Below are 27963 nucleotides of genomic sequence, written 5' to 3' on the forward strand. Positions count from 1 at the left end.
AGGACTTTAGGAACCACAAGTAACATAGAATTGTGGGAGCGTAGTGCTCTAGAAGGGTAATATGGCGTTATGAGGTCTTTAAGATATGATGGTGCCTGACCATTTAGAGCTTTGGAAGTAAGAAGAAGGATTTTGAACTCAATTCTGGATTTTACAGGGAGCCAGTGCAGCGAAGCTAGAACAGGAGAAATATGATCTCTTTTCTTGGTTCTTGTTAGAACCCGAGCCGCAGCGTTCTGGACTAACTGAAGAGTTTTAAGGGATTTACTGGAGCAGCCTGACAGTAAGGAATTACAGTCATCTAACCTTGAAGAAACAAAAGCATGAACTCATTTTTCTGCATCCTTTTGAGACAGGATGTGTCTAATTTTTGTAATATTACGTAGGTAAAAAATGACAGATCCTGATCAAAGATAACTCATAGATTCCTACGGTGGTGTTGGAGGCCAGGGTAATGCCATCCATGCTAATTAATCATCCAAATAAATATATAATATACTTTATTATTATTATTATTATTATTATTATTAATATTATTATTATTATTATTATTATTATTATCTATTATTATTATTATTATTATTATTATTATTATTATTATCTATTATTATTATTATTATTATTACTGGTATATCCTGCTCTATCATTATTAGTCATCCAAATAAATATATAATATACTTTATTATTATTATTATTATTATTATTATTATTATTATTATTATTATTATTATTATTATTATTACTGGTATATCCTGCTCTATCATTATTAGTCATCCAAATAAATATATAATATACTTTATTATTATTATTATTATTATTATTATTATTATTATTATCTATTATTATTATTATTATTATTATTATCTATTATTATTATTATTATTACTGGTATATCCTGCTCTATCATTATTAGTCATCCAAATAAATATATAATATACTTTATTATTATTATTATTATTATTATTATCTATTATTATTATTATTATTATTATCTATTATTATTATTATTATTACTGGTATATCCTGCTCTATCATTATTAGTCGAGGATTCATCATCCAAAGAAATTAATAAAATATTTATAAATTGTAGCTGTAACAAGCAGCTAAATGTGACGTAATGTAAACAGAATCCAGGAAACAAAGAAGCTTTGAATTATTACATTTCAATGATTTAAATAACACTTTCAAAATAAAATGGATCAAGGAATGTCTCAAAACCCCAAACTCAATTTGTTTTTTTTATTCCAAATAACATTTTTAAGAGATGAGGTGGTTCTCACCTGAACCTTCAGTGTTCCTGAATGACTTTAAAATGATCTAAAGTCTCTTAAATTACCTTAAAATGATCTAAAGTCTCTTAAATGACCTTAAAATGATCTAAAGTCTCTTAAATGACCTTAAAATGATCTAAAGTCTCTTAAATGACCTTAAAATGATCTAAAGTCTCTTAAATTACCTCAAAATGATCTAAAGTCTCTTAAATGACCTTAAAATGATCTAAAGTCTCTTAAATGACCTTAAAATGATCTAAAGTCTCTTAAATGACCTTAAAATGATCTAAAGTCTCTTAAATTACCTTAAAATGATCTAAAGTCTCTTAAATTACCTTAAAATGATCTAAAGTCTCTTAAATTACCTTAAAATGATCTAAAGTCTCTTAAATTACCTTAAAATGATCTAAAGTCTCTTAAATTACCTTAAAATGATCTAAAGTCTCTTAAATTACCTCAAAATGATCTAAAGTCTCTTAAATTACCTCAAAATGATCTAAAGTCTCTTAAATTACCTTAAAATGATCTAAAGTCTCTTAAATTACCTTAAAATGATCTAAAGTCTCTTAAATTACCTTAAAATGATCTAAAGTCTCTTAAATTACCTTAAAATGATCTAAAGTCTCTTAAATTACCTTAAAATGATCTAAAGTCTCTTAGTGGAAACACAACTTCTCCCCTCTGAAGCCTAATAATAATAATAATAATAATAATGAATAATATGGAATAATGAAGATATTTCTGTCAGGGAGAAATCATATTTAAGCAGAAGTGGATTGATAAGAAGATTATTTTGATTGTCATGATATAATAAAGTGTGAAATCCTTCGTTACAATAAAGAATTAATTATTATAATTATTAAGAATGAAAGACGTGAGGAACTTTCTCTCTGATGAGAATAAAACCTTCTGATGAAACGGATTCAAAATGCAATAACAAACATATACGTGATACGTTTTATGAAAAGAGGAAAATAACTCTTTATCTTTATGGACACATTGCTTTATAATTATTGTGTTTCCAATAAAATAAAAGAGCTTCACGCCAACATTTTACACACTTTATATCCAACAAATTCAGATTTCTCTACATTGTTAAATATTGAAAACAAATGCAGTTTCTGCAATATGAACTCAATCTATCGACTTCTGGACTCAACTTGAACAATATTTAGTGTAAACAAACATTTTATTGACTGTAGAAGTTTGATTATGTATTTTGTATTATTCAAACTGTTCATGTTGGATAGAAAAGTTCAGAAACTTTTCAAAACTCCAGCCAACTGTAGAAGTTTAATTTGATTTATTCATTTATTTATGATCCTCTATACTTTTTTAAGTTAATTGGCATTACTAATAACTTTAATTTACTGTGATTTATTTATTATTTGTGTATTTCTGAGAATATTTCTGAGAATAAAGTCAGAACTGAATTTTTTTTCCCATGTGTTTCATCCTCTTTAACTTTAAAAATGTATTCCAACGAGCCACATTTTCCTCCAGTCAATATCTCCACATAATAATAATAATAATATATAATAATAATAATAATAATAATAATAATATATAATAATAATAATAATAATATATAATAATAAGTAATATAACGCTGTCCAGAAACATTTTCTATGAAGAGACTGACTTTCTTTTGGATAAATATTAATATTATATTATAATGATTGATGAATTATTGATCATGTTTCTGTGTTTTCTGTTTCTATTAATGTTTAATGGATTAATGTCTTTTATGTTCTTTTGGAAGAAATTATGGAAAAATTCAAATATATAAACTGGCATATAAGGATTAAAGTTCTGAAAATGATTTAATGTCTGGTAGTATTTATTTATTTTGGCCATTTTCATATTTAAATTATATTATTATATATTGATTTATTTTATTGATAGGGAGAGCATCATTTTGTGTCATTTTTGATCATTTTAAAGCTTTTTTGTCTTTTTGGTCAATTTGTATGTTTTATTGGTCATTTTGTGTAATTTTGTGTAATTTTTGGTTATAAAGCTATTTTTTGTCTTTTGGATCATTTACTGTGTTTTACTGTCATTTTGTATCTTTTCTGGCAATTTAGTGACATTTTTTGGTCATTTTGTGTAATTTTTGGTCAATTTCGGTCTTCTTTTTAGTAATTTTGTGTATTTTTGTACTGTCATTTTAAAGCTTTTTTGTCTTATTATTGTGTTTTATTGGTCATTTTGTATCTTTTCTGGTAATTTAGTGCAACAGACTCATGTCTGGTAGTTTTTACCTCCATGAGACGGATTCTTCTCTCTTTTATTTTCACATGAAACCAGTAAAACAAGTCTGAGACGAACTGTTGGAACCTTTTATGAACATCAGACTCAAATATTAAAAACAGACTTTAAATAATAACAACATTAATATTTAATATTCAGTCTCCAGTTGGGCAACAGGAAGCTCCCTAACCCTTTCACAATAAAACATTTTATCATAGAGACAAAAGAAATCAGGGACCGTAAACTAATCAGTTCTGTTTCCAGCTGGAGGCCAGGAGGAGGAGGAGGAGGAGGAGGAGGAGGAGGAGGAGGACGGCGAGGAGGAGGAGGAGCTACGGCGAGGAGGAGGAGCTATGGCGAGGAGGAGGAGCTACGGCGAGGAGGAGGAGGAGCTACGGCGAGGAGGAGGAGGAGCTACGGCGAGGAGGAGGGGCTATGGCGAGGAGGAGGAGGAGCTACGGCGAGGAGGAGGAGGGGCTATGGCGAGGAGGAGGAGGAGCTACGGTGAGGAGGAGGAGCTATGGTGAGGAGGAGGAGCAACGAGGAGGAGGAGGAGGAGCTACGGCGAGGAGGAGGAGCTATGGTGAGGAGGAGGAGCTACGACGAGGAGGAGGAGGAGCTACGGCGAGGAGGAGGAGCTATGGTGAGGAGGAGGAGCTACGGCGAGGAGGAGGAGCTACGGCGAGGAGCCCTCTAGTTGTCTCTGCAGGAAGTGTTCCAGGCTGAAGACGGTCCCCACGCCGACAGACGGACTCATACTGATGAAGTCGTCCAGGTTCATCTGACACTCTGAGGAGGAAACGCATCACAGCGATGTCATCACAGCGATGTCATCACAGCGATGACATCATCACAGCGATGACATCATCACAGGTACAGGTACAGGTGAGTGGCCAGGGTACCTGCGGTGTGGATGGGGGGGTAGGGCGGCGGCGGCATCCTCCACGAGCCGTCGGCGTTCCTCATGTGGGAACGATCGGACGCAAAGCTGGACAGGAAGCTGTCAGCAGGAACCACACGCAACTTCCTGTTGGAGCAGAGACAGGTAGACGGTCAGGTGAGTTACCTGGTGTAGGTGAGTTACCTGTGGTAGTTACCTGTGGTAGTTACGTGTCCAGGTGAGTTACCTGTGGTAGTTACCTGGTGTAGGTGAGTTACCTGGTGTAGGTGAGTTACCTGGTGTAGGTGAGTTACCTGTGGTAGTTACCTGTGGTAGTTACCTGTCCAGGTGAGTTACCTGTGGTAGTTACCTGGTGTAGGTGAGTTACCTGGTGTAGGTGAGTTACCTGTCCAGGTGAGTTACCTGTGGTAGTTACCTGTCCAGGTGAGTTACCTGTGGTAGTTAACTGGTGTAGGTGAGTTACCTGGTGTAGGTGAGTTACCTGTCCAGGTGAGTTACCTGTGGTAGTTACCTGTCCAGGTGAGTTACCTGTCCAGGTGAGTTACCTGTGGTAGTTACCTGTGGTAGTTACCTGTCCAGGTGAGTTACCTGTGGTAGTTACCTGGTGTAGGTGAGTTACCTGGTGTAGGTGAGTTACCTGTCCAGGTGAGTTACCTGTGGTAGTTACCTGTGGTAGTTACCTGTCCAGGTGAGTTACCTGTCCAGGTGAGTTACCTGTGGTAGTTACCTGTCCAGGTGAGTTACCTGTCCAGGTGAGTTACCTGTGGTAGTTACCTGGTGTAGGTGAGTTACCTGGTGTAGGTGAGTTACCTGTGGTAGTTACCTGGTGTAGGTGAGTTACCTGGTGTAGGTGAGTTACCTGTCCAGGTGAGTTACCTGTGGTAGTTACCTGTCCAGGTGAGTTACCTGTCCAGGTGAGTTACCTGTGGTAGTTACCTGTGGTAGTTACCTGTCCAGGTGAGTTACCTGTCCAGGTGAGTTACCTGTGGTAGTTACCTGTGGTAGTTACCTGTGGTAGGCGGGGTTGATGTGGCGGTCTGAGCGGAGCGCCTGGGTGGCGTAGAGCTCCAGGCTGCAGGGGAACGGCAGCTCTGAGTCGAGGTCGTAAACCACAGAAGAAGAAGAGGTCGGGCCGAGCTGCAGCAGGACGACGTGGTAGTCCTGGAACATTATGACATCATCATGACATCATCATGACATCATCATCAGTACTACTATGAATGAACTGTGACATCACAAACCCAGATCACCGGCTGGTCTCCTCGTCCAGACTTCTGCTTCCACAGAGGAACCTGGAGAACACAGAGAACGTTTAAACAGAGTCACAGAGGAACCTGGAGAACACAGAGAACATTTAAACAGAGTCACAGAGGAACCTGGAGAACACAGAGAACATTTAAACAGAGTCACAGAGGAACCTGAGAACACAGAGAACATTTAAACAGAGTCACAGAGGAACCTGGAGAACACAGAGAACGTTTAAACAGAGTCACAGAGGAACCTGGAGAACACAGAGAACATTTAAACAGAGTCACAGAGGAACCTGGAGAACACAGAGAACGTTTAAACAGAGTCACAGAGGAACCTGGAGAACACAGAGAACATTTAAACAGAGTCACAGAGGAACCTGGAGAACACAGAGAACGTTTAAACAGAGTCACAGAGGAACCTGGAGAACACAGAGAACGTTTAAACAGAGTCACAGAGGAACCTGGAGAACACAGAGAACATTTAAACAGAGTCACAGAGGAACCTGGAGAACACAGAGAACGTTTAAACAGAGGAACCTGGAGAACACAGAGAACGTTTAAACAGAGTCACAGAGGAACCTGAGAACACAGAGAACATTTAAACAGAGTCACAAAGGAACCTGGAGAACACAGAGAACATTTAAACAGAGTCACAGAGGAACCTGGAGAACACAGAGAACATTTAAACAGAGTCACAGAGGAACCTGGAGAACACAGAGAACGTTTAAACAGAGTCACAGAGGAACCTGAGAACACAGAGAACGTTTAAACAGAGTCACAGAGGAACCTGGAGAACACAGAGAACGCTTAAACAGAGTCACAGAGGATCCTGGAGAACACAGAGAACATTTAAACAGAGTCACAGAGGAACCTGGAGAACACAGAGAACGTTTAAACAGAGTCACAGAGGATCCTGGAGAACACAGAGAACGTTTAAACAGAGTCACAAAGGATCCTGGAGAACACAGAGAACACTTAAACAGAGTCACAGAGGAACCTGGAGAACACAGAGAACGTTTAAACAGAGTCACAGAGGAACCTGGAGAACACAGAGAACGTTTAAACAGAGTCACAGAGGAACCTGGAGAACACAGAGAACGTTTAAACAGAGTCACAGAGGAACCTGGAGAACACAGAGAACGTTTAAACAGAGTCACAGAGGAACCTGGAGAACACAGAGAACGTTTAAACAGAGTCACAGAGGAACCTGGAGAACACAGAGAACATTTAAACAGAGGAACCTGGAGAACACAGAGAACGTTTTAAACAGAACCAGAGTGACAGAGAGACGGAGACGTTCTGCAGGTTCTCCTCCTGCTGTTCTCACCGTTCTGCTGTCATTGGAGATGAAAACCACAAACAGTTCCTCCAGCGGGGCGGTTCTCTCCGACCGGACAGACTCACACAGCTTCCACACGTTCTCCTCACTGAGGAACCACAACACACAGAACCATCAGAAGAACATCAGTTGTGTGGACCTTGTTTGGCCTGTAGGTGGCGCCATGGTTCCGTCTGTGTTCTGAGTTAGTGATTTCAGCTGTTTGGTTCCTGATCTGTGTGTTCTTGTTGTTTTTATGGTAAGAACCAGCAGAACTTTACCGTAATAAATACGGTAGAACTGTTCTGCCATATAATCGACAAGAAAATACTTCATAAATGCTGCATAAATTATAGATTTCACCATTAAATATTACAGTGTATTTCTGTTAGAGATATGGTGTTTAGTACATTTAACAGTGAGAAAAAGTATTTTTACTAAAGATAAATGCAAAAACTACAATGGTGGCTTGTATATATATATATATATTACATTAAATACATATTACAGAGTATTTTACAGTGGAGTAATGTATTTAAAAACATTTACAGTGTTTCATTGTTGCTGAAACTGAACTAACTCATTTATCATTTTACCTCTTTTACTGTCCTGGTTTATTAGTTTACAGCGTCTAATATTGTTTATGTGATTTTAATAGTTTTGACTGTTGCAGATTCTTCTTGGTTTGTATTTGAGGCGTTTATGGTTCCTAATTATTATTATTATTATATCTTTATTGTGTTTATTTCCATCATCATCAGAATCTTTGCGGCTTTATTATTTTTATTAGTTCTGTAATAACAAACAAAACTAATAAAAATGATAAAGACCGTAAAGATTCTGATGATGATGGAAATAAACACAATAAAGATATAATAATAATAATAATAATAATAATAAAGGACATAAACCAGGATTTATCACCGTGGTTACTGCTAGAACCCAGTTAGAACCATCAGAACCATCAGAACCATCAACAGAACCACAAACCTGAAACAGAACTCACATTACTCCCAGTATTAGTACATGCAGTACTCACCAGCAGTATTAGTACATGCAGTACCGTAGTACTCACCAGTAGTATTGGTACATGTAGTATTAGTACATGCAGTACTGTAGTAATAGTACATGCAGTACTGTAGTATTAGTACATGCAGTACTGTAGTAATAGTACATGCAGTACTGTAGTATTAGTACATGCAGTACTGTAGTAATAGTACATGCAGTACTGTAGTATTAGTACATGCAGTACTGTAGTAATAGTACATGCAGTACTGTAGTATTAGTACATGCAGTACTGTAGTAATAGTACATGCAGTACTGTAGTACATGTAGTAGTAGTAGTAGGATTAGTATTAGTAGTACTAGTAGTACATGTAGTAGTATTAGTAGTACTAGTACTAGTAGTACATGTAGTAGGATTAGTAGTACTAGTACTAGTAGTACATGTAGTACTAGTACTGTAGTACTCACCAGTAGCAGCTCGTGTACTCGCAGTCCTCTCGCTTCATGTTTTGGTGTCACACTGAAAATCTTCCGTCGGAACAAAAACAACGTGTCGTGACGTCACAACCGGTGACCTTTTGTTTTTTTTCTAGTTTTATTACCATATATATATATATATATATAGGTATATTAAGGAGTATTTTAACAATGTGACATAAATATATAAATGTAGGACTCATGTGATAATGATTCCAGAATGTGTGAAGATTATTATTAATAATGACATTGATAATAATAATAATAATAATAATAATAATAATAATAATGAGAGTTTCGGCTGGAGGACTCTGCTTCGCTGTTCCTCCAACACGTCACATGTCTGAGAAGTGAACTTACCGTGAGAACGTTTGGTGGAACCACAAACTTCAGTTTGTCAGAAACGTTCTGTCTTTATGTTCTATTTAGAACGTGTTTCATGTCTCAACTCAAACTTCACAGCTGGCTTCGTGTTTACAGTTTATAATCTCGGACATCGGAGGAAAATGCCGTTTTCACCATCAATAATCCGTTCTAAATATAATAACTCTAAATATGAGGGACAGATTACTTGTATCATCTATTATTATCTCCTTAAAGGAACATTATGGGGATCTACCACAGAACAAGTGGACACATAGAACACATTTATGATGTTTGAAAAATTGGGGATTTATTTTTATATTTCTTATTTAAAATTAAATAAAATTAAACACATTTTCTGCCGACAGAAACACAAATTTGCCTTTTTTCTTTGCATCTCCACATTTATCAAATTGTGACATTAATAGTGCTGTTTACCAATAAATTATTTTTCAGATTTGTTTTTAAGTAACAAATAATAAATCAATAATAAATAACAACAAAAAACCATTTGCCTTTTTGTTTGCGTCTCCATAACATTTATCAAAATTGTGACTTTAATTTGTTCAGGAAATCTGATCAGAACAAGTTAAATGTAATAAAGAACATTAACATTAAACTGAGCCTAGTAACAAAAATAAGCACCTCCACCTCATTAAAATCACTACTACATCATTATTACATTATTATTAATACATTATCATTAAATTATTATTACTACATCATTATAACATTATTATTAATACATTATTATTAAATTATTATTACTACATCATTATAACATTATTATTAATACATCATAATTATTATTACTACATCATTATTATTATTATTACTACATTATAATTATTAATACTATTATTACATCATTTTTATTATTATTCCTGCAGCAATCCTCCTGAATATATATAAAGATTTATTATGTTTCTTGTTCTGAAAAGCTGTAAATATTAAACAGGAAGTCTAACATCAACCTTCAAAATAAGAGCACGTCGTATTGATCCAGTTGTGCCGATAGGATCAATGAATTTTAAAATTTCTGGCTTTTACACTGAAGAAACTGTGAAGCGACTTGTTTTATATCATATATATATATATATATATATATAATAATATATATAATATATAAAACTATGCTTTCAGTGAAAATCTGTTGATTTTATTCTGAAATTTAAAATCAACAAAATGATCCAGAATTCACTGATTAGTTTCAATAAAGACTCAAGAATAAAAAACGTATCGATCCATTTCTCGGGTTTGAACACATTTTTAATAATTTGTCTGTTTATCTAAATGATTATAACTGCAAAGTTTTTATATTTGAATTTTGTACGAAAAGTAAAAAAATGTATATAATCCATTAAACATGATTTATTTATTTTATTCTCAATAACAAACAAACTATTTTATTATTAAAGCCGTTAGTAAAAACCATCAATTATTTCATGTTTTCAGCTTTTTTATTTATTTATTCAAACAAATAAAACAACAAACGTGTGAACAAGTTTTATTAAAAACTAAATCTCCATGGTGACCAGCTGTCAGGTGAAGACAGACATCTGTATTTCTCATAGACATCTATGGGTGAGGCGGTCTCAGGTGAAGACATAGATATCTATATTTCTCATAGATATCTATGGGTGAAGAGGTCGTCAGGTGAAGAAATAGATATCTATATTTCTCATAGACATCTACGGGTGAGGCGGTCTCAGGTGAAGACATAGATATCTATATTTCTCATAGACATCTATGGGTGAGGCGGTCTCAGGTGAAGACATAGATATCTATATTTCTCATAGACATCTATGGGTGAGGCGGTCTCAGGTGAAGACATAGATATCTATATTTCTCATAGATATCTATGGGTGAGGCGGTCTCAGGTGAAGATATAGATATCTATATTTCTCATAGATATCTATGGGTGAGGCGGTCTCAGGTGAAGATATAGATATCTATATTTCTCATAGATATCTATGGGTCAGCGGTCTCAGGTGAAGAGGCGGATGGTGGCGTCGGCGCCGGAGGAGAAGACCCAGGGCTGCGTGGGGTGAAAGGTCACGTCCAGAACGCCGAGCTCGTCCGTCTTCACGTGACCTCGAAGAACTTTAACAGGAACGATGAGCGGGTTCTGCAACAGATCACTGAAAAACACACGTTACTGCAGTACTCCGCGTACTCTGTAGTACTGTGTGTGTACTGTGTGTACTGTGTTTAGTTGTACTGTGTGTACTGTGTTTAGTTGTACTGTGTCTACTGTGTGTAGTAGTACTGTGTACTGTGTGTAGTAGTACTGTGTGTACTGTGTGTAGTAGTACTGTGTGTAGTAGTATTGTGTGTACTGTGTGTAGTAGTACTGTGTGTACTGTGTGTAGTTGTACTGTGTGTACTGTGTGTAGTAGTATTGTGTGTACTGTGTGTAGTAGTACTGTGTACTGTGTGTAGTAGTACTGTGTGTACTGTGTGTAGTAGTACTGTGTGTAGTAGTATTGTGTGTACTGTGTGTAGTAGTACTGTGTGTACTGTGTGTAGTTGTACTGTGTGTACTGTGTGTAGTAGTATTGTGTGTACTATGTGTAGTAGTATTGTGTGTACTGTGTGTATTGTGTGTAGTAGTACTGTGTGTATTGTGTGTAGTAGTATTGTGTGTACTGTGTGTAGTAGTATTGTGTGTACTGTGTGTAGTAGTACTGTGTGTACTGTGTGTAGTAGTACTGTGTGTACTGTGTGTAGTAGTACTGTGTACTGTGTGTCGTAGTACTGTGTGTACTGTGTGTAGTAGTATTGTGTGTACTGTGTGTAGTAGTACTGTGTGTATTGTGTGTAGTAGTATTGTGTGTACTGTGTGTAGTAGTATTGTGTGTACTGTGTGTATTGTGTGTAGTAGTACTGTGTGTATTGTGTGTAGTAGTATTGTGTGTACTGTGTGTAGTAGTATTGTGTGTAGTGTGTGTAGTAGTACTGTGTGTACTGTGTGTAGTAGTACTGTGTGTACTGTGTGTAGTAGTACTGTGTACTGTGTGTCGTAGTACTGTGTGTACTGTGTGTAGTAGTATTGTGTGTACTGTGTGTAGTAGTATTGTGTGTACTGTGTGTAGTAGTACTGTGTGTATTGTGTGTAGTAGTATTGTGTGTACTGTGTGTAGTAGTATTGTGTGTACTGTGTGTATTGTGTGTAGTAGTACTGTGTGTATTGTGTGTAGTAGTATTGTGTGTACTGTGTGTAGTAGTATTGTGTGTACTGTGTGTAGTAGTATTGTGTGTACTGTGTGTAGTAGTACTTGTAGACGGTGCTGTGACAGACGATGACGGTTCCGTCGTCGGACGCCGAAGCGAACAGCGGGTAGAGTCGATGATAGGCCACGCCCCTCACCGCCTTCTGGTGGTGTCTGACAACCAATCACAGACAAGATCACAGACAGTGAGACAGGTGTGGGACAGGTATGAGACAGGTGTGAGACAGGTGTGGGACAGGTGATGGACAGGTGATGGACAGGTGTGAGGGACAGGTGTGATGGGCAGGTGTGAGACAGGTGTGGACAGGTGTGAGACAGGTGTGGACAGGTGTGAGACAGGTGTGGGCAGGTGTGAGACAGGTGTGGACAGGTGTGGACAGGTGTGGGCAGGTGTGAGACAGGTGTGAGACAGGTGTGAACAGGTGTGGACAGGTGTGAGACAGGTGTGGACAGGTGTGAGACAGGTACCGTAGCATCTTGTAGGGTTTGGTTGAGAGGTCGAGGTCGAACCAGCTCAGCCGACAGTCGAAGCTCCCACAGATCACATGATCACCTGCAGACAGACAGACAGACAGGTGACAACAAGCCCCGCCCCTCAGTGATGTCACCTGGCTGCATCAGGCGTGTACGGTGTGTTTCAGTGACTCGGTGTGTTTCAGTGACTCGGTGTGTTTCAGTGACTCGGTATGTTTCAGGGACTCGGTATGTTTCAGGGACTCGTGTGTTTCAGCGACTCGGGGACTCGGTGTGTTTCAGTGACTCGGTGTATTTCAGTGACTCGGTGTGTTTCAGTGACTCGGTGTGTTTCAGGGACTCGTGTTTCAGAGACTCGTGTGTTTCAGCGACTCGGGGACTCGCTGTGTTTCAGTGACTCGGCGTGTTTCAGTGACTCGGTGTGTTTCAGTGACTCGGCGTGTTTCAGTGACTCGGCGTGTTTCAGTGACTCGGCGTGTTTCAGTGACTCGGGGACTCGGCGTGTTTCAGTGACTCGGGGACTCGGCGTGTTTCAGTGACTCGGGGACTCGGCGTGTTTCAGTGACTCGGGGACTCGGTGTGTTTCAGTGACTCGTGTGTTTCAGTGACTCGTGTGTTTCAGTGACTCGGTGTGTTTCAGTGACTCGGTGTGTTTCAGGGACTCGTGTTTCAGAGACTCGTGTGTTTCAGCGACTCGGGGACTCGCTGTGTTTCAGTGACTCGGCGTGTTTCAGTGACTCGGTGTGTTTCAGTGACTCGGCGTGTTTCAGTGACTCGGCGTGTTTCAGTGACTCGGCGTGTTTCAGTGACTCGGGGACTCGGCGTGTTTCAGTGACTCGGGGACTCGGCGTGTTTCAGTGACTCGGGGACTCGGTGTGTTTCAGTGACTCGTGTGTTTCAGTGACTCGTGTGTTTCAGTGACTCGTGTGTTTCAGTGACTCGGTGTGTTTCAGGGACTCGTGTTTCAGAGACTCGTGTGTTTCAGCGACTCGGGGACTCGCTGTGTTTCAGTGACTCGGCGTGTTTCAGTGACTCGGTGTGTTTCAGTGACTCGGCGTGTTTCAGTGACTCGGCGTGTTTCAGTGACTCGGCGTGTTTCAGTGACTCGGGGACTCGGCGTGTTTCAGTGACTCGGGGACTCGGCGTGTTTCAGTGACTCGTGTGTTTCAGTGACTCGTGTGTTTCAGTGACTCGTGTGTTTCAGTGACTCGTGTGTTTCAGTGACTCGTGTGTTTCAGTGACTCGGTGTGTTTCAGGGACTCGTGTGTTTCAGCGACTCGGGGACTCGGTGTGTTTCAGTGACTCGTGTGTTTCAGTGACTCGGTGTGTTTCAGGGACTCGGTGTGTTTCAGGGACTCGGTGTGTTTCAGGGACTCGGTGTGTTTCAGGGACTCGGGGACTCGGTGTGTTTCAGCGACTCGTGTGTTTCAGCGACTCGGGGACTCGGTGTGTTTCAGTGACTCGTGTGTTTCAGTGACTCGGTGCGTTTCAGTGACTCGGTGCGTTTTAGGGGCTCGTGTGTTTCAGTGACTCGTGTGTTTCAGTGACTCGGTGCGTTTCAGTGACTCGGTGCGTTTCAGTGACTCGTGTGTTTCAGTGACTCGGTGCGTTTCAGTGACTCGGTGCGTTTCAGTGACTCGGTGTGTTTCAGTGACTCGGTGTGTTTCAGTGACTCGGTGCGTTTCAGTGACTCGTGTGTTTCAGTGACTCGGTGCGTTTCAGTGACTCGGTGTGTTTCAGTGACTCGTGTGTTTCAGCGACTCGGGGACTCGGTGTGTTTCAGTGACTCGGTGTGTTTCAGGGACTCGTGTGTTTCAGGGACTCGTGTGTTTCAGGGACTCGTGTGTTTCAGGGACTCCTGTGTTTCAGTGACTCGGTGCGTTTCAGTGACTCGGTGCGTTTCAGTGACTCGGTGCGTTTTAGGGGCTCGTGTGTTTCAGTGACTCGTGCGTTTCAGTGACTCGGTGCGTTTCAGTGACTCGGTGTGTTTCAGTGACTTGGTGTGTTTCAGTGACTCGTGTGTTTCAGTGACTCGTGTGTTTCAGGGACTCGGTGCGTTTCAGGGACTCGGTGCGTTTCAGGGACTCGAGGACTCGGTGACTCGTACCTCCCGGGTGGACGGCCATGCTGGAGATCCACTTGGAGTTGGCCTGGAGTTTCTTGGTCATTTCCTGCTTGACGAGGTTGTAGATCCGGACGGAGCGCTGCGTAGCCACGAAGAAGTAGGGCCGGGCCGGGTGGAAGGATACGCGCTGTACCAGGCCTTTGTTCTTCCTGAACGGGTTCTGGCTCCGCCTCCGGCTCACCTGGTGGATGAACACCTGCAGGTGGCTGGAGTGGTCTGGCATCACGGACGCAAGGTAGTCCCCCTTGGCGTGCCACGCCACCTGGTGGACGGCCTGAGAGACACAGGGGGGTTAGAGTCCGGTTATTGATCTGTTACTGATCCGTTATTGAACGGTTATTGAACGGTTATTGAACGGTTATTGAACGGTTATTGAACGGTTCTCACTTTGGGGTGTTTGATCTTCAGCCGGATCCACTGATTAAGCTCCTCCCCCTCTGCCTCGCTCCAGACCACAGGCCCCGCCTCCTCCTCCGCAGGCTCCGCCCCCTGACCCGAGAGCAGTCGCTCCGATGACGCAAGTACCTGTCTGTCTGCCAGAGAGGGAGACAGGATCAACACCACCGAGTCCCTGAAACACAGAGAGAGAGAGAGACAGGTCATCAGAGAGAGACAGACAGGTCATCAAAGAGAGACAAGTCATTAGAGAGAGAGAGAGACAGGTCAACAGAGAGAGACAAGTCATGAGAGAGAGAGAGGTCAACAGAGAGAGAGAGGTCAACAGAGAGAGAGAGACAGGTCATCAGAGAGAGACAGACAGGTCATCAAAGAGAGAGAGCCAGGTCAACAGAGAAAGAGAGAGAGAGAGAGAGTGAGAGTGAGAGAGAGACAGACAGACCGGTCCTTACAGGGCGACAGCCAGCAGGCAGACAGACAGGTTGGGGTTCCAGCTGAGGTTCTTGATGGTTCCTCCCGTCTGAATCGTTCTGACACAACGAGCTGAACAAACCTCCCAGAACCTGACGGAGCCATCATCACCTCCTGGTGTATACAAGTACACACACGCAGTATTTATACACACAGTACACATCACCTCCTGGAGTATACAAGTATACACACACAATATTTATATATATGTATAAACAGACCCAGTACTAGTACACCCAGTACTAGTACAGGTGTGGTTACCTGAGGCGAGCCACTGTGCTGACGGAGACACGCTGATGGAGCGGACCAGTACTAATAGACCCAGTACTAATAGACCCAGTACTAATAGACCCAGTACTAATAGACCCAGTACCAATAGACCCAGTACTAATAGACCCAGTACTAATAGACCCAGTACTAGTTCTCCCAGTACTAATAGACCCAGTACTAATAGACCCAGTACTAATAGACCCAGTACTAATAGACCCAGTACTAATAGACCCAGTACCAATAGACCCAGTACTAATAGACCCAGTACTAATAGACCCAGTACTAGTTCTCCCAGTACTAATAGACCCAGTACTAATAGACCCAGTACTAATAGACCCAGTACCAATAGACCCAGTACCAATAGACCCAGTACCAATAGACCCAGTACTAATAGACCCAGTACTAATAGACCCAGTACTAGTTCTCCCAGTACTAATAGACCCAGTACTAATAGACCCAGTACTAATAGACCCAGTACTAATAGACCCAGTACCAATAGACCCAGTACCAATAGACCCAGTACTTATAGACCCAGTACTAATAGACCCAGTACTAATAGACCCAGTACTAGTTCTCCCAGTACTAATAGACCCAGTACTAGTACAGCCAGTACTAGTACAGGTGTGGTTACCTGAGGCGAGCCACTGTCCTGACGGAGACACGCTGATGGAGCGGACCAGTACTAATAGACCCAGTACTAGTTCTCCCAGTACTAATAGACCCAGTACTAGTACAGTCAGTACTAGTACAGGTGTGGTTACCTGAGGCGAGCCACTGTCCTGACGGAGACACGCTGATGGAGCGGACCAGTACTAATAGACCCAGTACTAGTTCTCCCAATACTAATAGACCCAGTACTAGTACAGGTGTGGTTACCTGAGGCGAGCCACTGTCCTGACGGAGACACGCTGATGGAGCGGACCAGTACTAATAGACCCAGTACTAATAGACCCAGTACTAGTTCTCCCAGTACTAATAGACCCAGTACTAATAGACCCAGTACTAGTTCTCCCAGTACTAATAGACCCAGTACTAGTACAGCCAGTACTAGTACAGGTGTGGTTACCTGAGGCGAGCCACTGTCCTGACGGAGACACGCTGATGGAGCGGACCAGCCCGCTGTGGCCTCGGTACACCAGAGACTGGGTGGTGGGGAACGGCTGCAGGTCTCTGGGTTTGGGAAGTTTAGGAATCAGATCCTCTGGATTCACGTTCACCTGCAGGCAGACAGACAGGCAGACAGACAGGTTACTGATGGTGTCTCTGTCCTGATTCAGGTGCCTGTCTCAGGCTCAGGTGCCTGTCTCACCCTCAGCTTCCTCTGGCGGGGACACAGGTAGAGGTCGAGGCAACGCTCGAAGCGTTCGTGGATGAAACGAGGGAACGCCGGAACCTGGCGGAGCGCCGAGAACTTCCTGGGGACAAACGGACACTTCCTGTCTGACGGGTCCTGCTGCTCCCAGAGGGCGCTCTGCAGAGAGAGAGACAAGTGGGGGGGGGGGCAGACAGGTATCAGACAGACAGGTACCTCCTCGGCGGTGAACAGGTACTCGGGGGGGGGGGGGGGGGGGGGGGGTTGTAGGATTCGTGGTGACCAGGTAAGGGGACAGACAGACAGACAGGTAGCAGACAGACAGACATCAGACAGACAGGAGACAGACAGACAGGTACCTCCTCGGCGGTGAACAGGTACTCTGGGGGGGGGTTGTAGGACTCGTGGTGACCAGGTAAGGGGATCTTGGGGGCGGGGAGGTGCATCTTGTGCCTGGCCAGGATTGAAGCGTCCTCATTGGCCCAGAGGTCGTAGTACCGCCCCCTGTCGTCGTCGTGGCGACGTGGTTTGATCCAGCCCATCTTGATGGCGTGCACCAGCTTGGACACCTTCTCCTTCTCCACCAGCGACGGGATGAAGCTGCGCTTGTCGGCCGGCCGGCCGGTGACGGGGTGCTGCATCACGTCTCCGGAGAAGAACTCCACCTGAGGCTGGGGGCGGGGCCAGGGGGCGGGGCAAGATAGGTGGGCGTTACACGGGAAACGCCACGACTTTACCACGTTATATACAGAAATACTTAACTTCAATTTGATACCTTTCAATATTTTTTAAGATATTTTTTGGGCCATTTTCAAGGCTTTATTGAGAGAGACAGAGTGAAGGGGGTCATTTTACATGTTTTTTGGGGTAATTATAATTTACATATTTTTGGGGGTAATTTTGGATATTTTTGGGGTAGTTTTGGTTATTTTTACATATAATGGGGAGACAGAGTGAAGGGGAGACAGAGTGAAGGGGGAGACAGAGTGAAAGGGGGAGACAGAGTGAGGGGGAGACAGAGTGAAGGGGAGACAGAGTGAAGGGGAGACAGAGTGAAAGGGGAGACAGAGTGAAAGGGGGACAGAGTGAAGGGGAGACAGAGTGAAAGGGGAGACAGAGTGAAAGGGGGAGACAGAGTGAAGGGGGAGACAGAGTGAAAGGGGGAGACAGAGTGAAAGGGAGACAGAGTGAAGGGAGACATAGTGAAAGGGAGACAGAGTGAAAGGGGGAGACAGAGTGAAAGGGGGAGACAGAGTGAGGGGGAGACAGAGTGAAGGGGAGACAGAGTGAAAGGGGGAGACAGAGTGAGGGGGAGACAGAGTGAAGGGGAGACAGAGTGAAGGGGAGACAGAGTGAAGGGGAGACAGAGTGAAGGGGAGACAGAGTGAAAGGGGAGACAGAGTGAAAGGGGGAGACAGAGTGAAAGGGAGACAGAGTGAAGGGGAGACAGAGTGAAGGGGAGACAGAGTGAAAGGGGAGACAGAGTGAAAGGGGGAGACAGAGTGAAAGGGAGACAGAGTGAAGGGAGACATAGTGAAAGGGAGACAGAGTGAAAGGGGGAGACAGAGTGAAAGGGAGACAGAGTGAAGGGAGACATAGTGAAAGGGAGACAGAGTGAAGGGGGAGACAGAGTGAAAGGGGGAGACAGAGTGAGGGGGAGACAGAGTGAAAGGGGAGACAGAGTGAAAGGGGGAGACAGAGTGAAGGGGAGACAGAGTGAAGGGGAGACAGAGTGAAGGGGAGACAGAGTGAAAGGGGAGACAGAGTGAAAGGGGGAGACAGAGTGAAAGGGAGACAGAGTGAAGGGAGACATAGTGAAAGGGAGACAGAGTGAAAGGGGGAGACAGAGTGAAAGGGAGACAGAGTGAAGGGAGACATAGTGAAAGGGAGACAGAGTGAAGGGGGAGACAGAGTGAAAGGGGGAGACAGAGTGAGGGGGAGACAGAGTGAAGGGGAGACAGAGTGAAGGGGAGACAGAGTGAAAGGGGGAGACAGAGTGAAGGGGAGACAGAGTGAAGGGGAGACAGAGTGAAGGGGAGACAGAGTGAAAGGGGAGACAGAGTGAAAGGGGGAGACAGAGTGAAAGGGAGACAGAGTGAAGGGAGACATAGTGAAAGGGAGACAGAGTGAAAGGGGGAGACAGAGTGAAAGGGAGACAGAGTGAAGGGAGACATAGTGAAAGGGAGACAGAGTGAAGGGGGAGACAGAGTGAAAGGGGGAGACAGAGTGAAGGGGGAGACAGAGTGAAGGGGGAGACAGAGTGAAAGGGGAGACAGAGTGAAAGGGGGAGACAGAGTGAAGGGGGAGACAGAGTGAAGGGGGAGACAGAGTGAAAGGGAGACAGAGTGAAAGGGGGAGACAGAGTGAAGGGGAGACAGAGTGAAAGGGAGACAGAGTGAAGGGGGAGACAGAGTGAAGGGGGAGACAGAGTGAAAGGGAGACAGAGTGAAAGGGGGAGACAGAGTGAAGGGGAGACAGAGTGAAAGGGAGACAGAGTGAAGGGGGAGACAGAGTGAAAGGGAGACAGAGTGAAAGGGGGAGACAGAGTGAAAGGGAGACAGAGTGAAAGGGGAGACAGAGTGAAAGGGAGACAGAGTGAAAGGGAGACAGAGTGAAAGGGGGAGACAGAGTGAAAGGGAGACAGAGTGAAAGGGAGACAGAGTGAAGGGGGAGACAGAGTGAAGGGGGAGACAGAGTGAAAGGGAGACAGAGTGAAAGGGGGAGACAGAGTGAAAGGGAGACAGAGTGAAAGGGGAGACAGAGTGAAAGGGAGACAGAGTGAAAGGGGGAGACAGAGTGAAAGGGAGACAGAGTGAAAGGGAGACAGAGTGAAGGGGGAGACAGAGTGAAAGGGAGACAGAGTGAAAGGGGGAGACAGAGTGAAAGGGAGACAGAGTGAAAGGGGAGACAGAGTGAAAGGGAGACAGAGTGAAAGGGAGACAGAGTGAAAGGGGGAGACAGAGTGAAAGGGAGACAGAGTGAAAGGGAGACAGAGTGAAGGGGGAGACAGAGTGAAGGGGGAGACAGAGTGAAAGGGAGACAGAGTGAAAGGGGGAGACAGAGTGAAAGGGAGACAGAGTGAAAGGGGAGACAGAGTGAAAGGGAGACAGAGTGAAAGGGGGAGACAGAGTGAAAGGGAGACAGAGTGAAAGGGAGACAGAGTGAAGGGGAGACAGAGTGAAGGGGAGACAGAGTGAAAGGGGAGACAGAGTGAAGGGGAGACAGAGTGAAGGGGAGACAGAGTGAAGGGGGAGGCAGAGTGAAGGGGAGACAGAGTGAAAGGGAGACAGAGTGAAGGGGAGACAGAGTGAAAGGGAGACAGAGTGAAGGGGAGACAGAGTGAAAGGGAGACAGAGTGAGGGGGAGACAGAGTGAAGGGGAGACAGAGTGAAAGGGGAGACAGAGTGAAAGGGGAGACAGAGTGAAAGGGTGAAACCAAAAAAAATTGTAAAATTACCCCCCAAAAAATATGTGGTGTACGCTCTACCAGGTGTGCCACTGGGACATTTAATGGCCTTATTTTGGGCTAATTTAATTTTCTACCTTTTAAAACCTTTTTTTAAAGAAGGGGCGGGGCTTACCGGGGCTTACCTGGTACTCGTTGAAGTTGACGTCCCCGAACTGTCCTCGCTGCAGCCGCGTCACCAGCGCCACCTGCTCCTCCGACAGCACCACATCACTTCCTGTCTGCTCGTCGTGGACGGTTCTCCTGCACAACAGTAGGTAGCATCGTTAGCATCCCCACTGTTAACCAATGGGGCAGTTAGCATCATGCTCGCTAGCTGGCCGGCTCACCAGTAGTCCGGGTTCTCCATCTTGTCCAGGAAGTCGTCGAGCTCGTCCTTGTTCCTGATTGGTTTGAAGATCTTCTTCCCGTCCAGGTTGTAGCCAATGTGAGGGAAGTCTTTGTACCACGCCATCGGGATGTTCCCCACCGTGTTCCTGATGTCCTGCAGAACCACAAACACACACACACGCTAACGTTAGCTGCGGCTAACTCTCTGTGGAGCTCCATGTCCAGGCCCTCTTACACCATTTTCAAGGCTTTATTGACAGTGGAGAGACAGTGTGAAAGGGGGAGACACAGTGAAAGGGGGAGACAGAGTGAAAGGGGGAGACAGAGAGAAGGGGGAGACAGAGTGAAAGGGGGAGACAGAGTGAAAGGGGGGAGACAGAGTGAAAGGGGGAGACAGAGTGAAAGGGGAAGACAGAGAGAAGGGGGAGACAGTGTGAAAGGGGGAGACAGAGTGAAAGGGGGGAGACAGAGTGAAAGGGGGAGACAGAGTGAAAGGGGGAGACAGAGTGAAAGGGGGAGACAGAGAGAAGGGGGAGACAGAGTGAAGGGGGAGACAGAGTAAAAGGAAGAGACAGTGTGAAAGGGGGAGACAGAGTGAAGGGGGGAGACAGAGTGAAAGGGGGAGACAGAGTGAAAGGGGGAGACAGTGTGAAAGGTTGGAGACAGAGTGAAGGGGGGAGACAGAGTGAAGGGGGGAGACAGAGTGAAAGGGGGGAGACAGAGTGAAAGGGGGAGACAGAGTGAAAGGGGAGAGACAGAGTGAAAGGGGGGAGACAGAGTGAAAGGGAGAGACAGAGTGAAAGGGAGAGACAGAGTGAAAGGGGCACTGAGTCGGATTCGACACAAAATGACCAAAAAAGTAACAAAAAAGACTCAAAAAGACAAAAAATGACCAAAGAAGACACAGAAGATACAAAATGATCAAAAAAGCAACAAAAAAGACTCAAAAAGACAAAAAATGACCAAAAAAGACACAAAAACCCACAGAAGAAGACCCAAAAAGACCAGAGGGATCAGAGTCTTGGTGGTGCAGCAGGAAGACTTGCCAGTAGAGAGTTAACCAGGAGTCTAGACGTGGTAACACCAGGACCTGAACCAGGAGTCTAGACGTGGTAACACCAGGACCTGAACCAGGAGTCTAGACGTGGTAACACCAGGACCTGAACCAGGAGTCTAGACGTGGTAACACCAGGACCTGAACCAGGAGTCTAGACGTGGTAACACCAGGACCTGAACCAGGAGTCTAGACGTGGTAACACCAGGACCTGAACCAGGAGTCTAGACGTGGTAACACCAGGACCTGAACCAGGAGTCTAGACGTGGTAACACCAGGACCTGAACCAGGAGTCTAGACGTGGTAACACCAGGACCTGAAGCAGGAGTCTAGACGTGGTAACACCAGGACCTGAAGCAGGAGTCTAGACGTGGTAACACCAGGACCTGAAGCAGGAGTCTAGACGTGGTAACACCAGGACCTGAAGCAGGAGTCTAGACGTGGTAACACCAGGACCTGAACCAGGAGTTGGTGGATTGCTGGGTCAGGTAGGATCTGATCTTCTGATGTTGTTCAGGGAGAATCAACAAGATCTGGATCAGTTGAGGACACATGAACCGGGCCGCCGGCTCACGAGTACGATGCCTGTGGGGTATTTGTTCTACCAGGTGGAACACCGAGACGCTGTTAACCACCAGATCCTCCTCTAGACTGAGCTGCTCTCTCAGGTTCTGCCCTCCGATGGTTCCAGTCCTACCTAGCAGGGAGATCTTTAAAGTATCCTGGAAGGGAGAAGTGTCCAAACTACAGAACCGTTCCTCTGGGGTTCCTCAAGGATCAGTGCTAGGCCCCCTTCTCTTCTCAGTCTACACCAACCCACTGGTCCAGTCCTCCTCTATCATGGCTCCTCCTACCGTTGTTACTTTTTTACTCATTTTGTGTCTTTTTTGTATCTTTTTTTTTAGTCATTTAGTGTCTTTTTTGTATCTTTTTTTTTAGTAATTTAGTGTCTTTTTTGGTCATTTTGTGTCACTGACAGCTACGTTAAGTCCTGATGGACTAGATTGTAGAACTGGAGCATCAGGACAGGAAGTCGTCTCACCTCCTCGTCTGAAGAGTCGTGTTCGTACTCGTCTCCTGCTTTGGGTGCTGCTCCTTCATCCTGCTGCTCCTCCTCCTCCTCCTCTTCCTCATCCTCCTCCTCTTCCTCCTCCTTGGTCTGCAGGTGGAGAACAGAACTCAAGTGAGGTTTTTTTACCCCCAAAAAGATGTAAAATTACCCAAAAAATATGTAAAATTGCAAAAAAAAGGTGTAAAAATTACCACTTTTTTTTTGTAATTACCCCCAAAAATATGTAAAATTACCCAAAAAATATGTGAAATTACAAAAAAGCTAAATTACGCAAAAACAAAGATGTAAAATTACCCCCAAAAAGATTACAAAAAAGGTGTAAAAATTAACACTTAAAAAAAAAAAAAATTACCCCAAAAAACATGTAAAATTACCAAAAACCAGCAGTTACATTGTAACTTTAAGAACAAGGTTTGTTTACCTTCAGAGCCTCGTCTTCATCTGGTCGCTCCTCCTGCTCTTCGTCTTCATCGTCCTCACTGTCACTCCCAGAATCCTCCAGTCCTGAGAACACGCTGTCCTCGCTGTCCTCGCCGTCCTCGCTGTCCTCGCCGTCCTCGCTGTCCTCAGCAGATTTGTTGTTAAAGTTGAAGATCTGAAGAAGAAAAGCAACACTCAGACAACCTGCTGATTCTATCAGAAACTCCTCATCCAACAAGATCATCAAACATTACGATTCACCTCCAGGATAAAGATGATAAAATATAAATATGTTTAAATAAAAGGATGTTAAAATATAAAGATGTTAAAATATTAAGATGTTAAAGTATAATAATAAGGTAATTTTACATCTTGTTTTTGGTAATTTTGGTATGTTTTTGGGTTACCCCAAAAAAGATGTAAAATTACCCTAAAAAGATATGTAAATTAACCAAAAAATATGTAAAGTTACCCCAATTTGGTAATTTGGTAAGATGGTAAAGTTAAGTTTCCTGTGTTTTGCCGGTACCAAAACTAAAATGTCCAGCTGAACTTAATGGCGAGAGACCAGTAGCCCTCACGTCTCCCATCATGAAGACTTGGAGCGGCTGATTCTACTGAAAGCTAAAGTCAAAGACAAACTCTACAGTTTGAACACAAACAACATGATGCTGTCCTCTACATGCTTCACTGTTCCTTTCTGCTCATCTGGAGGAAACTGGTGCTGATGTGAAAATCATGTTCTTTGATTTTTCAAGCGCATTCAACACCATCCAACCCAACATACTCAAAAACCAGCTGACAGAGATTTCTTTAATCTCCTGGATCTCAGATTAGCTGACAGGAAGACCACAGTATGTCAGGTTGGGGAACTGTGTTTCTGGGACATTAATGAGCAGCACAGGGGCTCCACAAGGCACTGTTCTGGCTCCACTCCTGTTCACACTGTACAGGAGCTCCACAAGGCACTGTTCTGGCTCCACTCCTGTTCACACTGTACATGGGGCTCCACAAGGCACTGTTCTGGCTCCACTCCTGTTCACACTGTACATGGGGCTCCACAAGGCACTGTTCTGGCTCCACTCCTGTTCACACTGTACATGGGGCTCCACAAGGCACTGTTCTGGCTCCACTCCTGTTCACACCGTACACAACAGGGGCTCCACAAGGCACTGTTCTGGCTCCACTCCTGTTCACACTGTACATGGGGCTCCACAAGGCACTGTTCTGGCTCCACTCCTGTTCACACTGTACATGGGGCTCCACAAGGCACTGTTCTGGCTCCACTCCTGTTCACACCGTACACAACAGGGGCTCCACAAGGCACTGTCCTGGCTCCACTCCTGTTCACACTGTACAGGAGCTCCACAAGGCACTGTTCTGGCTCCACTCCTGTTCACACTGTACAGGGGCTCCACAAGGCACTGTTCTGGCTCCACTCCTGTTCACACTGTACAGGGGCTCCACAAGGCACTGTTCTGGCTCCACTCCTGTTCACACTGTACAGGGGCTCCACAAGGCACTGTCCTGGCTCCACTCCTGTTCTCACTGTACACAGGGGCTCCACAAGGCACTGTTCTGGCTCCACTCCTGTTCACACTGTACACAGCGGACTTCAAATACAACTCCTGCCACATCCAGAAGTACTCTACGACACTGCTATTGTGGCGTGTATCAGGAATGTGGCGTGTATCAACTGGTACAAAATGCTGCTGCACGTCTTTTAACTGGCACAAAAAGTATGAGCACATTTCACCTGTTTTAGCTTCACTGCACTGGCTGCCCGTTCATTTTAGGATTCATTTTAAAATGGTTTTATTTGCTTTTAAAGCTTTAAATGGTCTTGCTCCTCCTTACCTCTCTGAGCTGCTGCACCCCTACTCTCCTACCCCTCTCTCAGGTCAGCTGACCAGCTTCTCCTGGTACCAGAGCTCGGCTGAAGCTCAGAGGGGAACCAGCTTTTGCCATCGCAGCTCCAAAACTGTGGAATGAATTGCCGCTGCACATCAGACAGGCCTCCTCACTGTCTCATTTTAAATCTCTTCTTAAAACCACCTCTTCTCGTTGGCTTTTAACACCACGTAGAGTGTTGATTTTATGATTTTTTGTTTTTATTGTATTCATGCATTTTTTATTTTGTGCGGGCAGTACATTTTACATTTTATTTTATTTATTTTTATCCCATTTTTAATTTATTTTATCTTATTGCATCTTACTGTTCTATTGTTTACTACATCTCTTTGTATTGTGTTATGTATTTATTGTTCGTGCAGCACTTTGGAAACCTTGTGTTTGGCAAGGCAAGTTTATTTGTATAGCACAATTCAACACAAGGTAATTCAAAGTGCTTTACATACACATTAAAAACAGCAAGACACAATTGAAAACAATAAAAACAGTCAATTAAAACAGGGAAGATACAGCAGGATAAAAAAAAGAGATAAAATAATAAAAAGCACAAGTCAAACATTGTGTAGTTAAAAAGTAAGGGCAGTAGAGTAGAGCAGATAAGTGTTAAAGTTAAGAGTACGCTTCAGTAAACTAGAGTGTTTTTAGTCCTGATTTAAAGGAGCTGACCGTTTGGGCAGACCTCAGATCTACAGGTAGTTTATTCCACAGGTGAGGAGCATAATAACTGAAAGCTGCCTCACCCCGCTTAGTTCTTGTTCTTGGGACACGCAACAAGCCAGCTCCAGATGACCTAAGGGGTCTGGATGCTTCATAGAGAGGGAGCAGATCAAGCATGTAATTTGGTCCGAGACCATTCAGAGCTTTGTAGACCAGCAGTAAGATTTTAAAATCTCTCCTCTGACTCACAGGAAGCCAGTGTAGTGATTCAAGGACTGGTGTAATATGGTCCAGGTTCCTGGTGTTTGTGAGGACTCTGGCGGCAGCGTTCTGGATCAGCTGCAGCTGCCTGATTGATTTTTTGTTAAGACCTGTGAAGATGCCATTGCAGTAATCCAACCTACTAAAAATAAATGCATGGATAAGTTTTTCCATGTCTTGTTTGGACAGAAGACCCTTAATTCTAGCTATGTTTTTCAGGTGGTAATAGGCAGATTTAGTGATAAGCTTTAGATGGCTGTTGAAGTTCAGGTCTGAGTCAATAATTACACCAAGATTTCTGGCTTGATTTGTAGCTGTCAATGACATAGAGCCAAGGTGAGCGCTGATCTTAGATCTTTCATTTTTAGGGCCGAAAATGATCACCTCTGTCTTCTCTGCATTTAGCTAAAATTGTGCTCTATAAATAAAGTGGATTGGATTGGACAGGAATCTGAATATAGGGATCTGATAAAAGCCTTCAGAAGAACCATTTCCTACTGAACACCTCAAAGACAAAGGAAATTATCATAGATTTCCACAGGTTCTGCCCCTTCAGCCAGTGAATACCTGTGGGGTGGACATGGAGGTGGTGCTAAAAGTATCTAGGTGTTTAGCGGGATAATAAGTTGGACTGGTCCCTAAACACTGACACTCTCTACAAAAAATTGGTACATATTATACATTACATATTTTTGTAATTTCACATAATTTTAGGTTAATTCTATTATTTTTGGTGTAAAATCACAAAAAGCAGCAGTGGACGGCTCCTCTCTCTCCGTTACAGGACGGAGAGATAATAAAGATCCTTCTCTCCTGTTATTGTTATTATTATTATTATTATTATTATTATTATTATCATCATCATTCTCTCATTCTAACAGAATTAACTCTCACTGGACTCACCCTCAGGAGAAATGAAGTCATTCTGATTGATTTAAAGTCTAAATAAACCAGATCCCTCAGCTGTTCTCTGGTTCTTCAGGTGTTTCTGATGTTCCATCAACAGGAATCAGCAGCAGAGCTAACATGCTAACATGCTAACATCTAGAATGAAAACAACGCTGTGGTAAACTAGCAGTTAGCTAACAGAGTTAGCTGTTGGTTCAACTGTAAAACATTGGACTGGACCGGACCGGACCGGACCGGACCGGACCGGACCGGACCGGGTCGGACCGCACCGGGTCGGTGTTATTAGATGTTTAATCTCAGTGTATTTAGCATTTAGCAACATTAGCATGTCCATTCAGAACTCAGTGTAAAGACCCTTCTCCTGTTAGCATGCTAACAGCTAGCCCAGCTCTCCTCCTGGTGTCTCACCTGGTCCTGGTCCTGGTCCTGGTCCTGTTTCCGGTCCGGGTCCTGGTTCCGGTCCGGGTTCTGCTCCTGGTCCAGGTCCTCCTGACTCCTCTTCTTCTTCTTCTTCTCTCGGACTTTATTCATGTTTTCGCTGCTCCTCGTGCTGCTGCTGCTCTCCTCCATCACAACACGTGGGTACTCCGGGGTCAGAGGTCACAGCCCCGTCATCAACAACAGTGACGTCATAGCTCCGCCCCTTAACGCTGGTTGATCTACCGCCGTGACTGTAAACTACCTGAGTACATTATATATATATATATATATATATATATATATATACATATATATATATATGTGTATATATATATATATATATA

The 27963-nt window shown here is 43.7% G+C and overlaps 2 protein-coding genes across 4 annotated transcripts; both read right to left on the reverse strand.

Moving 5' to 3' along the window:
• Positions 1-2857: 2857 nt before the first annotated feature.
• ntaq1 (N-terminal glutamine amidase 1) lies at positions 2858-8593 on the reverse strand. Of its 2 annotated transcripts, none has more exons than XM_059350602.1 (6): positions 8467-8593; positions 7003-7102; positions 5676-5717; positions 5435-5586; positions 4427-4551; positions 2858-4313 (listed from the first exon to the last, which is right to left on the reverse strand). In XM_059350602.1, the coding sequence occupies exons 1-6, from the start codon at positions 8502-8504 to the stop codon at positions 4201-4203; spliced, it is 570 nt and encodes a 189-aa protein (XP_059206585.1). In that variant the 5' UTR covers positions 8505-8593; the 3' UTR covers positions 2858-4200. The 2 variants fall into 2 exon arrangements, with proteins under 2 accessions (XP_059206585.1, XP_059206584.1); XM_059350601.1 differs by having other exon boundaries at positions 5667-5717; positions 8467-8548.
• A 1406-nt stretch (positions 8594-9999) lies between these two features.
• bop1 (BOP1 ribosomal biogenesis factor) lies at positions 10000-27783 on the reverse strand. 2 transcript variants are annotated; one of them, XM_059350599.1, is made up of 14 exons: positions 27608-27783; positions 23463-23636; positions 23012-23128; positions 20915-21069; positions 20711-20828; positions 17479-17790; positions 17117-17278; positions 16874-17024; positions 15519-15651; positions 15058-15241; positions 14653-14944; positions 12540-12624; positions 12117-12224; positions 10000-10979 (listed from the first exon to the last, which is right to left on the reverse strand). In XM_059350599.1, the coding sequence occupies exons 1-14, from the start codon at positions 27767-27769 to the stop codon at positions 10826-10828; spliced, it is 2307 nt and encodes a 768-aa protein (XP_059206582.1). In that variant the 5' UTR covers positions 27770-27783; the 3' UTR covers positions 10000-10825. The 2 variants fall into 2 exon arrangements, with proteins under 2 accessions (XP_059206582.1, XP_059206583.1); XM_059350600.1 differs by lacking the exon at positions 27608-27783 and adding an exon at positions 27194-27317 and having other exon boundaries at positions 10001-10979.
• Positions 27784-27963: the final 180 nt, after the last annotated feature.

This window comes from Centropristis striata, chromosome 14 (genome assembly GCF_030273125.1).
Source record: "Centropristis striata isolate RG_2023a ecotype Rhode Island chromosome 14, C.striata_1.0, whole genome shotgun sequence".
Lineage (NCBI taxonomy): Eukaryota > Metazoa > Chordata > Actinopteri > Perciformes > Serranidae > Centropristis > Centropristis striata.